The 16,158-nt window shown below is 40.5% G+C and overlaps 1 protein-coding gene across 1 annotated transcript in view; it reads right to left on the reverse strand.

The window, feature by feature from the left end:
- The window catches only part of trappc9 (trafficking protein particle complex 9), a 331,469-nt gene that overhangs the window by 273,596 nt on the left and 41,715 nt on the right, over window positions 1–16,158 (reverse strand). The window contains 2 exon segments of the mRNA XM_034226421.1: window positions 1,111–1,196; window positions 12,190–12,335. Of these exon segments, the coding sequence (XP_034082312.1) occupies window positions 1,111–1,196; window positions 12,190–12,335 (232 nt within the window).

Below are 16,158 nucleotides of genomic sequence, written 5' to 3' on the forward strand. Positions count from 1 at the left end.
AACTTAAACAAATATTTCCTTTAGGTAGATGGAAAGTCAATGATAGATGAGACATATGTATTGACTGTGGTTATCTTCTCATTGGTTTATGGTTGTTGCCTTTAGTACTGACATTTGATGGTTAAACTTATCCAGATGTTCCTAACTGGAAGTCGCCTGCATTTCCTGCTTCAGAAACAGAACAGCAGAATGACTAAATAAAAAATAAACCAGCTAACACCTGTCCAACTCTATCTGGCATCAGCTGCGAGACAGCCGCCACAATGAAGAAGCCTCTGTCTCTGTTTACACCACGGCACACAACTTTTGAGGCAATTTGTTCCCGTCTTTCCAATCAATTAAATGCGACATCATTTCTGACAGGTAGTTCATTGCGTGAGATTCTTTCCGTGTCGCGGTAGCAGCTGAAAGAAGGCCTCTCCCTGTTGGCCTTTTATGAGGTTTGATGATTGCTTTGCATTTCAAGGATGTCTCACACAACCGCTTTCATAAACATACACAGCAGTGAGCAGGAATAACAGCGCTTTATGAATCCTTTGCACTCGTTGAACCTGATAAAGCAGCTGAAATTATATAAAAAGGAGCGCTAAGGGATTGGCGAAGACCGTAAATTGGAAACGGATGTCTGCTACAGTTTGCGGTACTTTTAATAAGGAAATGTTCTGAACTTTAAAAGCAAGCAGCTTTTTAAAAGTGCAATTAACTGAACTGCCTGATTTCTGATGGCTCTTTTCAACAACTTTTTTTGCACGGAGCCTTATGCTTAACTCAATACACAATCTGCTCTGACAGGATGGTGTGAAACCATAAAAGTAATGGCACTGGTGATGTTTTCTTACTGCCAAGAGCAAAAAGAGTTGGTTTTTACCATCTTACGCGATCATTACGGTATTTAACTGTCAAAAAAGCTTTTAAGGGACATAATTAGGCTATCAAGGATGACTACAAAGCATTATCACTTGCCCTGGTGCAGAGGGACTGTTTGTAATACGACTGCAAGAAAGAGCAAGTCAGCAGCCTCCTGTTGTCACCGAGTTAGATATGACTGAAAGCACGGATTATCCTACAAAGCATCTCATTTTAGGTTAACATGTAATGAAATGTACTGACCATGTTCTCCACACGAAGTTCGTAAGGCATGGGGTTGTAGACCATGAGCTGAACTTCACAAACATCTCCTTGAACCCACTGGAACTCTGGTGAGAGAAAAAAGAATACATGAATACATTAGGAAAGTGTCAGTGGTAATAAAACCCATTTGTAATTAATGAGCTGACGAAAGCACACCATTAGGCTGCATTGCTGTTACAGATGAAAGGCAACCGTCAGTGATATATTATGTCAATTTAAAAACGCATTAACATTTTCAGATGTTTTCTTTTTTATGAATTAAGAACCAAACTGAATAATCACTGAATGCCCATCAAGTAAAACTGCACTCAGATTTTTAAAAGCAGTCTTTTTAAACATTTAGGAAATACATTGATTTGCTTTCTTGTTAGATGGTAGTATTAATACCACTTTAATGTTGTTCTGTTTAATACAAGGCCACAGGGAGCAGTGTGATAGCTTAGCTTAGCTTAGCTTAGCTTGAAGACCGTAAGCAGCTAACCAAGCACTGTTCAAAGTTTTAAAGAGGATGCATATTTACAGGTTCATATGTAGTGCCTCTACTGGGACATGTCTCCATGCTTTAATGTTCAAACAGCTCGTTATTGTTCTCACACTGCCTGTGCTTCAGCACCTCTTTTCACCCTCTGTCTAAAACCAGAGCCTAGCCTGCTTTGATTGGTTAGCTGGCCGGCTCTGTTGTGATTGGTCAACCGTTTAGAGATATCCCGCCCATTAGCCTATCACGTACAATGTGTTGGAGCGCTAGCCAATAGAAGTTGCGAGTGTTACTTGGTCACTATGTTCAAAACAAAGCAGTCAATATAAATCAGAAAAATATATATTGCTGGACTTGCAATGGCAAATCTACTGTAAAGTAATTGTTAATTGAAATGATTTGATGAATTGATTTTGGCCACGCTAAGCTAATACTCTTGTCTCAAAATAAGAGCAAATCAATGCTGTCGATTCCAAACCATTCAAAAATCTTTCTGAGAAGAGTTGAGGTCATTACGACAGCATATTGATTTTATAGTTTTGGATAAGATTGTAAGTTATCCCTTGTAGGTGTAATTTGTGAATGTACACTTACTCTGGGCCATGTAGCGTTTATACATTTAATACATTGGAAATCATTTGAAAAGGCATTAAAGCTATGATGGGATCATTTCAACGTGTCACTGTTAGTTCAGAGAATGACATTTATTGAGCAGTTGTGATGAGTCAACAGAAGGGATAATGAGATCAAATCATGTTGGGACCTAATTAAATAGACTCTGGGAAAATGAGAATTGTAAAGGATTAATTTAGCAGGTGCTTCATTCAATCAGATTTTATTAAAAAAACAAAAGGGGAAATAAAACGGATGTCAGATACAGGTTAGTCTAAGAGATTAAAGCTCTGCAGAATCAATCAGTCCTGAATGACATGTTGAAAGGGTCTGTTAGATTGAGAATCTACTTTAGTCCCATTGTAGCCATACAGATATTCATATTGAAATGTAATTCTTGAGTCCGTTTGCAAAGTCCATTTAAGTAAATAGACTTGCAAAAGAGGCACTGACATTTCTACCTCCGACCCCGGCTGGGAAAGGGATTTATGAAAGGCTAACTGCAGCCCTGCACCCTGGGAAATTAAGTAAAAAGATATCTATGGTATGAATGTCTGTTGAAACCTCAGGTCTGGCTCACAGGCATGCTCACAGGCATGCTCCCAGCCGGCCAATTAGGTGTGAAATGCACCTCAGAAAATAGAAAAACAAAGTGGATAGCTGCCGTTTTCTTTGTGTTGCCTCAGTCCTAATTCCTCAAGTGGCCATTGAGACCGTGCGCAGATCTCTGAAGGCTTCAGCTCTTTGAAAACTCATCCTACGAAGCATTAATGAATGTTTTCAGTCACTGCCCGGTTAGGTTAAACATTGCCTGTGTTTGGGTCCTTAAAAGAGCAAGTTATTTTATCAAAAGGTCTCGCATGTGCTGTAGAAATCTTCTTTCATAGACCACAGATAGGAATCAAGATGTTTACTCGTGTTACTGCAACCATTAGATAAATTATTCTGTTAAACTAACAGAAACATGAATCTTTTATACTGAATATCACACATGCATACCACGCCTGGGCATTGGAGCTAAAACCATACATGTGAAATGAAGCGATCTCCAGAGCAGGGGTGAATGCTTCAGGACTCGACTAAAAATCAAGCTTTTGAGATCCATAGAAATGTATTCAAGTCATTAGGGAATCGGATGGAGAAATATGCCTGGAGGACATTTAGCTAGTTCTCCAAAAGTAGGTTTTTAAAAAAGACAGAAATGCTGTATACATGTAGTGAGAGAACTCGCTATTGATTTAGAAGTACAAGGGGCCCTATTATGCTTTTTGGAGTTTTCCCTTAACTGGTATTTAAGTTGTGGTGCATGTAAATGGTCTGCAAAGGCTTAAATCCCAACTATGTAAATGCACTACTCTCATTACAGAGTTAACTACCCTATGTGAGCCTTGCTCTAATGTTGAATTCTCAAACTCGTGAATTTTTTTGAGAAAGAATAAAATGATTTAAATATTAAAACTGAGCTTATTTAAAGTAAAATAGGCGTCAAAAGGGAGGAACGGAAGTCAAGCTTGACATTTTATTTAAAAAGTTGTATACATAAAAAAAGGAATATTTGATAACAAACTTTATGGGGAATGTGCACATATGGATATGGAGGCCTGCAATAATATAGGTAATAATACATCCTGTCATGTACAAAATACTGTGTTTGAAAGTCTCAAAATTCAGACTTTCTTTCAAAATTCTGACTTTTTCTCAAAATCGGAAAAATCGGACTTTTTCTCAACATTCTGACTTTTTCTCAAAATCTCAACATTCTGACTTTCTCTCAAAATTCTGACTTTTTCTCAACATTCTGACTTTTTTCTCAAAATCTCAACATTCTGACTTTCTCTCAAAATTCTGACTTTTTCTCAAAATTCTGACTTTTTTCTCAAAATCTCAACATTCTGACTTTCTCTGAAAATTATTTATTTTTCTAAAAATCAAAAAAAATCTTTTTTTTCTCAAAATCCTGATTTTTTTCACAAAATTCTGACTTTTTCTCATTCTCAAACATTTTCTCAAAATCTCATATTCTGACTTGTTCTCTAAATTCTGACTTTTTGCTCAAAATGTTTCAAAAAAATCAGAACATTTAGATTTTCAAATATTCAGACTTTTTCTCAAAATTCAGACTTTTCTCAAAATCTAAATTCTGACTTTTTCTAAATATTTAACATTGTTAATAATCCCTGGTCCCCGGCTTGAGCTTCAATCTCAGGATCCATGTATTTGTGATCCTCTCCAGAATGGAAGTAGTCATCACATACAGAGCATCAACTAGTTCCTGAACAGTGTCCTTCACATGCTGATATCCAAGAGAGGGAGTTACACAGTCACAAGATGGAGGAATGCCGGTTCTCCAGTGTGTGCTGCCCATTATGTTGTCCTCTTTGCTTGGCCAATACAACTTTTATTCTGAGCCCTGAGGAAGTTTTGCAAATTAAAAATCATCATGGTTTAAAAACTCATATTGAGTAATAATGTATCTTCTTTGCAGTTGGAGGTGTCTAGTTGACAGTTTTATAGTCTTTCATAATGATGGTGTGGGAGGAAGGATTTGTCCGGGAGAAGACACCAATTCATCTTTGTCTGCTTTTTTGGGATGTAACACCAAGTATGACACATTTCCAGGTGCATTGAAGATCATTCAAAAGCTCCAGGATCACTGCACTAGTGTATTATTCTGAAACTGGGGTACAATGTATTAATCAATCAATCAATGTTTATTCATATAGCCCAATATCACAAATGTTACATTTGTCTCAGTGGACTTTACAGTTTGTACAAAATATCAGTATGACAATACGACACCCTCTGTCCTTAGACCCTCTGTCCTTAGACCCTCTGTCCTTAGACCCTCTGTCCTCAGACCCTCAGACCCTCTGTCCTTAGACCCTCTGTCCTTAGACCCTCTGTCCTTAGACCCTCTGTCCTTAGACCCTCACATCGTACAAGGAAAAACTTCCGAAGAAAACCCACAGTTTAAAGGGAAAAATGGGAGAAACCTCAGGGAGAGCAAAAGAGGAGGGATCCCTCTGTTAAAAGGGCAAAAGGGTCGACACTGCACACTTACAAACTATGGATGTGAAGCAGTATCAAAGCTGGAAGTCAGCATTTTAACCTCATAGTTATTACTTTATTTCAAACCCAATATGACAACAGAAACTGTCCAAACGCTAACTGAGGATAGATAGTAAAGTTCACCTCCCTATTCGCCCATATCGCCCTGTAATAAATAGCCTGTCACCCACATCAGAGTGAATGGATAGTTGTAGACTACACAGTTCTTAAAAATGAGTCTCAGCGTAATTATAGAGGCAACAATCTCCCATTAGAGAAGCCCTTATTTTATGGTTGAACATCAAGTTGATTCATAGCATCCGATTTATAGAAGCGTGAAAATGCACACATATTTTCTCAGTGTCCACACACACATTAATTGCCAGAGCCTAGCGAAGAATACGAGACTTTGGTTGCCCATCAGTAAAATAAATGAGAGGGAAGTGATGGGTTTACAGCTGTGGCACATATCAGAGCATAATGAAGCACTCAGGAATATCCCTATATATATATCCCTATGTGTTTCACTGATAACAAGGCCAGGACACACTAGAACTAAGTCAGCGTTTCTGTCCCGGACAAATGGGAGAAATTCCAGCTCAAATATGATCTGTGTTTGAACTTATAAACAATTGACTGAGAGGCTATAGAGAGGCGAAGTCCCTCCTTTCCGGTGAGCTCCATGGGACCTCTTTTCTGAAAAAGTATGTATTGAAGTCAATGACGAGAGAAAGATTATCTTTTGATCCCGTTTGAATTGTGCCACGAATTACACATATGATGTTTGTCAATTTAAAAGATAATTAAAGTCAACAAATTTAAATGTGTCGTAAAACTGTGAAGTAACACTTTGTTTTGTGTGAAACCGCTCAATGAACTACATCTCCCGTCTCGCACCACACACCCAGACGGCCGTCACGTTGAAACATTTCACTTCTTTCTTTCAGAATGAGGCGGAAAGTATTAAAAGAGGTGAAAATCACTCCAAGTCTGGGCACGTTGAGAGCTGTGTATACACACAAGGGGAGTTAGTCGGTTCCCTGAGAGCCAGCATGCGGGACCGGGACTCTGGGATTTGTAGTCTTTCTAGTTGCGTATTTTTCATAGTCTTATATTTCAACAGTTTTACGACAAACTGACTTTTTTGACATGGAAATTATTTTTTAAGATTGACAAACATCATGTGTGTAATTCATGGCACAATTCAAACGGGATTGTTACAGCCGCTGTTACCTTGTGCCCTTAACTCTGTTTGTGTGTGTGGATGTAAATGAGCTGTGCAGTGCCTTTGCTGTCATTGGCCGTCTCGACCCAGCAACATCCGCGGCGATTGGACTGACGTCATCTAATCCACGCCCGCTTCTGCCACGTCATCCGGGGGAGGAGTATAAAGGCCGGGCACGGACATCATTCTGGAGGCTCTGTATTATGGGACAGACGCCTCAAGCCTCTCGATATATTACCGCCATACTTTGTGGTTCATTAGACTGCCTAGCAGTGTGTTAGTAGGGTTCTGTGTTAGCTACACGGACTAGCCGTGTGTTATAGTATTCTGTGGTTAGCCTTCCTGTGTATATTGCTTAGATCCAGGTGATTAGCACCTGTAGACCAGCATTCCTGTGTCTATTGCTTAGATCCAGGTGATTAGCACCCGTAGACCAGCATTCCTGTGTCTATTGCTTAGATCCAGGTGATTAGCACCTGTAGACCAGCATTCCTGTGTCTATTGCTTAGATCCAGGTGATTAGCACCCATAGACCAGCATTCCTGTGTATATTGCTTAGATCCAGGTGATTAGCACCCGTAGACCAGCATTCCTGTGTATATTGCTTAGATCCAGGTGATTAGCACCCGTAGACCAGCATTCCTGTGTATATTGCTTAGATCCAGGTGATTAGCACCCGTAGACCAGCATTCCTGTGTATATTGCTTAGATCCAGGTGATTAGCACCCGTAGACCAGCATTCCTGTGTATATTGCTTAGATCCAGGTGATTAGCACCCGTAGACCAGCATTCCTGTGTATATTGCTTAGATCCAGGTGATTAGCACCTGTAGACCAGCATTCCTGTGTATATTGCTTAGATCCAGGTGATTAGCACCCGTAGACCAGCATTCCTGTGTATATTGCTTAGATCCAGGTGATTAGCACCCGTAGACCAGCATTCCTGTGTATATTGCTTAGATCCAGGTGATTAGCACCTGTAGACCAGCACCAGCTGTGTTTTCCCACAGCCCCGTTTTGTTTATTGTTTTGTTTCCACTTTAGAAGTGAGGTATTTTCTTTCCTTTTGTATAGTACTGGGCAACTCTCTTTTGGAGACCCTTTTGTTAGATCGTAACAGCTTGACCCGTTGTTGGGCCAAGTTGTTCGTGTACATCATTTTTGCTCAGTTGCAGTTACGAATAAAACACCTGTAACATATACCAATTCTACTCGTCGTGTCGTTTCCCTTTTGTTCCCCTAGCCAATTGGGAACGTAACAGGGATCGAAAGATAATCTTTCTCTCTCCATTGACTTCAATGCATACTTTTTCAGAAATAAGGTCCCATGGGTCGGAAGTAGATGGGCGGGACTTTGCCTCTCTATAGGAAAATGGAAAGGCATGTAGAGGCAACAGATTTTCCCGGTAAATACTCGCTCAGGGAAACACTAAAAAATGCAATTTCCAGGATGAAAATGAAACATCTCAAATGAGTTTGTGGCTGATATCATACATCACGTTGCAAAGCAGGATTAATAAGGAGTTCTGTATGTGAGGACACGCCTATATGTGTCTGTTGTGATGAATGTATGTTCGCAGTTAACCCATCGATGGAGCGCTTGATTTCTATACTTCCTGCGTGCTGCGAGATGCATCGAAGGAGTTAAGAGATAATCTACTTCATTAGCCGACAGCTATCTCCCCGAGGCAGACGGACGGAGAGGAGAAGCATGTTGGAATTAATCTCCAAAGCCTCAAAACACCACACTGTACCAGAGGAGTATCTGACTTTCAACATCTAAATCCTGATCAAAGCAAGGAGCAGCTCAGGGGTATACGGATATAATCCATTTATTAAAAACGACTTGTGGTCCACTCACTCTCATGAATAATTGTGCACGTTTTGATATGCAAGGAGGTTAAACAGAAAGGACATACTGTAGAAATATTCAGCACATTTTCCGCTTCCTGTGGTCTATAATATTGTTTCAAGAAAATATAATTTTAAAGTGAAAACTGCAAGCGAAGCTATTTGGGCTCAGAACAGTCTCATAATACACACATGCACACAGAAGGATTCACACTTGTGTGGGTTTTTGAGACTCCCTGACGGTCAGCCGATTCGTACTTGTAATTGTTTCTATCTATAGCCAATCAGATGTCTCCTCAATTCTAAGCCAATCACATGAGCGCGCCCCCACGAGGGTAGATTTCTTGCGTTCATGACGTAGCGCTTCATGTACGCATTTTGCGCAGTCCGGAGCTGACAGGTCCATGGAGCCTGCCTGCAGGCGCTAACGTCAGGACACCTCCACTCTCAGTACAGCAACACTTTCCGAACAGGAAATGCACGCAAATACAATCTTTTATATTATTAAAGGTACAGCGCCACTTTCCGAACCATTGATGAATGCTTGTGTACACAAAAACGGCAGGCAAAACAGTTTTAAATGTGTGTTTCCTGTGTGGCGAACATAGCTGCTATATTTATGTCTGTATGAAGTTGTTGTGAGTGTGGAGGGAGCAGCTACAGGTTAGCTTAGAATCGATCAGTGCACTACGAAGCCAGTGCTAGACAGTCAACGGGAGGAGCCCCGCCGGTCATTATCGGCCGATATTCACTCTTAATAGTTTGATCCGTGCTCTCTATAAAGGCCGATCAGGAGAGCTGGATCTGATCAATATGGACATAAACGCGAGTGAAGTATAACCGGACGCGAGAGAGAGATCAGATCAGCTGCTGAGTCTGACTGAGACACGCAGCTCTGCATGATCACCTGAAGCTCCGCCCTCTGTTTAGCGAGCTGAACGGACAGCGCAAAATGCGTATATGAAGTGTCATGAACGCAAGAAATCTACCCTCGTGGGGGCGCGCTCATGTGATTGGCTTAGAATGGAGGAGACATCTGATTGGCTATAGATAGAAAAAATTACAAGTACGAATCGGCTGACCGTCAGGGGAGTCTCAAAAACCCACACACGAATGCACAGCGATCCGTGCACAGAAAGCGGTTTGTGTTTGCAGGTGTAGAGGTTTTAAACGGAAAACAAATATGTGTGGATCAAAAATACATATGTAAAACTTTTTTCTGTATTTGGATTTTATTTACATGTATATGGAACGGAACACATTTGTGTGTGCATTGAAAAACACAAGTGTGAATCCTTCTGTGTGCATGTGTGTATTATGAGACTGTTCTGAGCCCATAAAGCTAGAGCAGCGCTGAAGTGAGATTACCAGAATAATATTAGCTTATTGATTTATAACTGATGAGATACAGTATGTGCCGGGGACAATATGATGACAGACAAATAAACTAACCTACTATACCGTAATGTGAAAACTGAGAAAAAAAACTGTGATCATAGTTTGGTATTAAAACTATATTTTCAAATAAACCATTGCCGAGTCAAAGGAGTAACATATTTTGTACTTTTTGATGTAGTAAACATTTGGCTGTATGGCTCACTCAAAATACCAATGCCTTCAATAGTTGACAATAGTTACTGATGACAGGATTGGTTGTTCCTCGTCACATGACAAGCGGTGCGGGCTACTGCATTCAAATAACTTGAACTATAAACAAACTACATACGGTCGCATGGATTACCACCGCTAAGCTAAAGGTGGCTAATGTTCTCCTTAATGACATTTAGTCGTTTTAATAATAATAATAATATATGAATTTTATATAGCGCTTTTCTGGGCCCAAAGACGCTTTACATTTGGGAGGGGGGGTATACAAACAAAACAAAAAAACAGAGACAAAGCCAAAAAGAAACAAAACACAACAGAAAAGCAGTCAGGAGGAAGTTGATTAAGAGGGGGGGGGCTTTACAGATAAAGAGTTGAAGAGGTGGGTTTTGAGGCGGGACTGGAACAGGGTGAGGGACTCCGACTCACAGAGGTCTTGTTAGCAACTTATGTCTTTTGTGATACATAGAACCTTGCATTCACGACTGAAGCATTTGCGGTACGTCCACACGGCAGCGTGCGTTGAAGCTCGACTAATCTGATCTGATAATTTGATCTGGCGCGTGACCAAGAACCATTCACATTCATCTCCCGCCCCGGACACACAAGCACGCGGTTTGATTGGCTAGAGCTTGTACTGGCATATGATTTGATTGGCTGACGCTTCCGTCGAAGCTTGAAAAGTTGAACTTTTCTCAACTTTTGAAGCGAGCAACGGAGGCAAAGCGACGCGACGGACCCACAATGCAGTTCGGCAAAGCCTGACGTCACCCCATTCAAAGTGAATGGGAAGCGTCTCCGTTGAAGCAACGCACGCTGCTGTGTGGACGGGCCGTTACTGTCGTATGTTATGTCGTAGAACAACATGTGAACATTGTGTAAGCTTGTGTCAACCACAGACCTCATTTCAAGCTTCTAACTACAAACACATAAATAGAAAACGTTGACTTCGAGGCGAGGGAACCGGAAGTGGTCAAATGTAAAGTATTTCCTGGGTTGTAGGAATCATTCATGCAGCACTCTATTCAATAGATTGAACTGGCAATGTAACATCAACTGTAATGTATGCATCAAAGGGCCAGATATGGAGCTGAAAGTGCTTTGAAGTGCGTGATGTCCCTGACTGTTGATGTCTAAAACTCCAGTGCAATCTCAATTACACACCAAACGATGGACAGCCACTGAAACAAAGTATAATGCTAAAATGCACTTTATTTGATGATGCTTCAATGGGGATTTCATTAAACACTGAAATGGATTCTCTCCAGAATCGCTAACAAGCTGCAGATTTCCAAACCGCAGAGTTTCAGCCAGGACAGCAGTGACCCACTCACGGCCTGTTGGTGCTCCTCACATACTAATTGAAGAATACGCTGCATCAGGCCTTTATGAGAAGGAGATATACTATCAAGTGGTACCAGTGAAGATGGCTTTGTTTACAAGGATGCAATGACAGGAATACAGGCGAGAAGCCACAACGGAATAAAATACATTAATATACGAGCAGAACAAACTCGTATTAATCCAATTTTGTTTTTGTGTTTATGCTGCAGACGTGTCAATAGTTCACCCCAAATCAGATTTCATTACAAAGCATGTATAACAGAGGGAAATAAAGAAAAACATGCAGAAATCACTGTTTTGATCCTAGTGTAAAAAACATTTCTTACATCAAAGATATTCCCTGGCTACAAATTAATTCAAATGATTGATTTACATTTTGTTCGGATATTTTGCGTACATTAACTCGGACCATTTGCAAGCCGTTTTCCCCAGTAGAATAGAATATATCTTAATTGTCATCATACAAAGTACAACAAAATTTATTTGGCAACTCTCACTGCAGTAAAAAATAGACAATAAATAAGAGTGGTAAAAGCAGTAGCGATGACAGTGCAACGAGATAACATTCAATGTCAATGTGTACTGCATTAAGATTGCAATAACATTCCCCAGGTAATTACTTACTACAAAATATAACTCTGAAGACATTGATATACATATTTCTGAACAGGTGTGTGGGTTAAATATACTTTCAGACTTTGAAGACCGCTACCATAAGAGAGAGATGACAGTAGCTGGCCGATGGCATCCATCTATTATTATTTTAGGATTGTAAAACCTTGTGGGACGCTCATTGATTTTGACAAGGCAACAGAGATAAGCCTGAAGTGGAGACACTGTACTGTGGTGTGATACCCCAACAAGTTGCAAGGATACAAAACAAAGTCTGGGCTTACCGATCTTCTTACTGCGCTCCTCTCCTCTGTTGTGCATGATGATGGGAGAGTAAATGAAGGGGCTGGCGGTGGACATGTTCTGTCCCAGCAGGCCTTTCACTTTGTGAGGACGCAGGCTGAGGGGCAGATTGAGCAGCTTCACTGATCTAGAGTGGAAAAAGCACAACAATGACAAGTGTAAGCATCATTTCCCACATTTATTAAAGGTCACCTATTATGCAAAATCCTCTTCTTCATGTCTCTTCTACATCAACATGTGTCCCCTCTTCTTCGTGTCTCTTCTACATCAACATGTGTCCCCTCTTCTTCATGTCTCTTCTACATCAACATGTGTCCCCTCTTCTTCATGTCTCTTTTACATCAACATGTGTCCCCTCTTCTTCATGTCTCTTCTACATCACCATGTGTCCCCTCTTCTTCATGTCTCTTCTACATCAACATGTGTCCCCTCTTCTTCATGTCTCTTCTACATCAACATGTGTCCCCTCTTCTCCATGTCTCTTCTACATCAACATGTGTCCCCTCTTCTTCATGTCTCTTCTACATCAACACGTGTCCCCTCTTCTTCATGTCTCTTCTACATCAACATGTGTCCCCCTCTTCTTCATGTCTCTTCTACATCAACATGTGTCCCCTCTTCTCCATGTCTCTTCTACATCAACATGTGTCCCCTCTTCTTCATGTCTCTTCTACATCAACATGTGTCCCCTCTTCTTCATGTCTCTTCTACATCAACATGTGTCCCCTCTTCTTCATATCTCTTCTACATCAACATGTGTCCCCTCTTCTCCATGTCTCTTCTACATCAACACGTGTCCCCTCTTCTCCATGTCTCTTCTACCTCTTCTACATCAACATGTGTCCCCTCTTCTTCATGTCTCTTCTACATCAACACGTGTCCCCTCTTCTTCATGTCTCTTCTACATCAACACGTGTCCCCTCTTCTTCATGTCTCTTCTACATCAACATGTGTCCCCTCTTCTCCATGTCTCTTCTACATCAACATGTGTCCCCTCTTCTTCATGTCTCTTCTACATCAACACGTGTCCCCTCTTCTTCATGTCTCTTCTACATCAACATGTGTCCCCTCTTCTTCATGTCTCTTCTACATCAACATGTGTCCCCTCTTCTTCATGTCTCTTCTACATCAGCATGTGTCCCCTCTTCTCCATGTCTCTTCTACATCAACATGTGTCCCCTCTTCTTCATGTCTCTTCTACATCAACATGTGTCCCCTCTTCTTCATGTCTCTTCTACATCAACATGTGTCCCCTCTTCTTCATGTCTCTTCTTCATCAACATGTGTCCCCTCTTCTTCATGTCTCTTCTACATCAACATGTGTCCCCTCTGTGGAAAGAGACTCTAAAAAGTTTCAGGAACAAAGATTCTCTCTCTTTTTGATCCATTTCTATAAAAACCTGTCTGAAAATGAGCTGATCAGATTTTGGCCACTTTGTGATGTCATAACGATGTTTTGTCTTGTGTAACCATTAGCCAATCAGCAACCAAGGTAACCCCCCCCCACCTTATCCCCTGAATCTCCTCCTAGAGCACCATTGAGTTCTTTTTAACCAAATCTCTCTCAGAGGGGCGTGGGGAGGGGCTCCTTATTTTCATCTAAAGACAGAGAATCAGCACTTTGGGATTATGGGATGCTGCAATAGGCGCTTTCAAACCGGAGTACTTTTCCCAGGAATAGTTCCGATAGTTCTTGGGGTTTTGCGTTCCCACCAAAAAGATCTGGAACTAGAACTTAGTTTGCACGAACCTTTTCACCCCCACACTAACAATTTCTGATTGGCTGGGCGAATTGCAAACTACGCCTCATAAAAAGTTTTGTGAAGCCGCCATTTTATTTGCTCGCATTAGCATTAGCCCGGCACACCAACGGAGAGAGACTAACTTATGGCAACACAAAAGAAAACATGGGAGCGGTGGAGTGATGAGGAGGTGTCTGCGCTTCTGGTGGTTTACTCGGAAGACGCGACCCAGCAGCTTCTACTCCGGGACTTGGGGTGGCAGTATACGCCGTGAAGTTGTTTGCGGTCTGCCATTAAACCCAAAGCAGAAGAAGAAGAAGTGACGTCAGCGGCTTCATTTGCGTAATCCTCCCTCAGGGAACTTATTCCGGTGTGAACGCGATCGGGGGAACTAAATACCGCAAACTACCGCAAAGTACTTGGTGTGAAAGCGCCAAATTATCTGATTGGTATTTGGAGCCAAACACTTCTGAGACATGTTCTGTATGAATCTGAGAGCTATAATATATTGATGAAAAACAGTATAATAGGGGACCTTTAAAAAAGGCACGTTTCACACCAAAAAGGAAGATCACACCCTTGCATACTTGTTGCATCTGTATAATAATAATAATACATTTGATTTATATAGCACACTTTAAAGACAAACGTCATCTCAAGGTGCTTCACAAAGCTATAAATATGCAGTTTATTCCATGATGAATATTTGAGATCACAGCACACTGCAGCAGATTTATAATACCAGTCTTTGTTTAAGGTTACAGAGTCCGATAAAAACCCAGGAACAGACACTTCAAGAAAGTGTGTGCTCCTGAGTTTCAGCAACCTATTAATTCATTCAAAGATACATTGTCAATGCAATCTAGTAGATAAGTAGTCCTGCACACAGCCTGCAGTTTGCTGGGGAAGTTACTGTTGCTCATTAATACATCCAAGTCTTTATTGTTAAGCAATAATGACTTCTACGATCAGAAGGTCAAAGGCAGGCGGAGAACTTTAGAGAAAGTTAACTACTTCTTTGGCAGAGCCGCGTTTGTCTTGGTCCGTTTCCAACTCTGCAGCAACTTCTGCTTCAACACAGGCCGACTGACTGCAGCATGAGCAGAATAACACATATTTAAGTATTTAAAATTCAAAAAGCTCTTAATCTTCATCTTTCATTAGCTTTTTGTACACTTGTATTCGCAGTAAGTCAAACATTTTGGGGATTAAAAACATGTTTCACTGTTAAAACCGGTGTTGGGATGACATGTTTTGTAATAAAGCTGCTGTATAATTTCAATAAAGCACCAAATCCACAACAAAAACACTCCGACGAACTTTCTATTTGCTGGACAAGATATTCAATTATTACCCATATTTAACATCAAAATGTTGCATCCAAAGTGAGGAAGGTTGTTTGTGTTGCTCTTGCGGATAGATGTTTGTTTTTGAACCATTTCAGAGGATAATTAATCCATTGGAAAAAATTGGTGATAAAACAAGATTAGTGGAAAGCCTCCTCTCGAAGCAATTGACATTAAAATCCCCAAATGATATATTTAAGGCTTTTTTGTGCAAGAATTAAACGGTAATGGCTAACTACTGACAAACCGCCTCACTTGTATGCATCAATGGTATAATCACTTCAAATGTAGCCTATTATTCAGATGATATTTACAAAGCAAAACAAAGAAATTGAGCCAACATTTGACAAGAATTAGGAATCGTATGAATACTAATACACACCTGTATGTATCGTACATGTTATATATGATAGGGTTAGGGTTACAGTGTGCACACTTATGTTCAATTCCTATATTTGTATACATGTTTTCTTTACCTTGTTATGGTTTATACAAATATATATATTTTGTTAAACCTACAGTTAGGGCTTCTTTCAAGTCGTCCTGTGTCCTGAATGTTATGGTATTTTTTTTTTAATTGTATTTTATTTGTATTTTACATCTGTCTTGTAATTGTATGCCATGTTTTTACATTGTCGATATTTGTTGATCTTTAAAGAACCCGAGACAAGTGTTTTATGACATTGGGCTGCATAAATGTTAGATTTAAATATTATTTATCAATCAATTAGCCCACTGCTAAAGTGTCTAAAGGACATAAAGGTCTGGATGGTGTGCAACTTCCTAAAAACTAAATGAAGGAAAAACAGAAGTAATGGGTTTTGGTGGCACCACTGGCATCACTGCTGTAGACCTGGGTTCC

The sequence above is a fragment of the Gymnodraco acuticeps genome, unplaced genomic scaffold (assembly GCF_902827175.1).
Source record: "Gymnodraco acuticeps unplaced genomic scaffold, fGymAcu1.1, whole genome shotgun sequence".
Classification (NCBI taxonomy): domain Eukaryota; kingdom Metazoa; phylum Chordata; class Actinopteri; order Perciformes; family Bathydraconidae; genus Gymnodraco; species Gymnodraco acuticeps.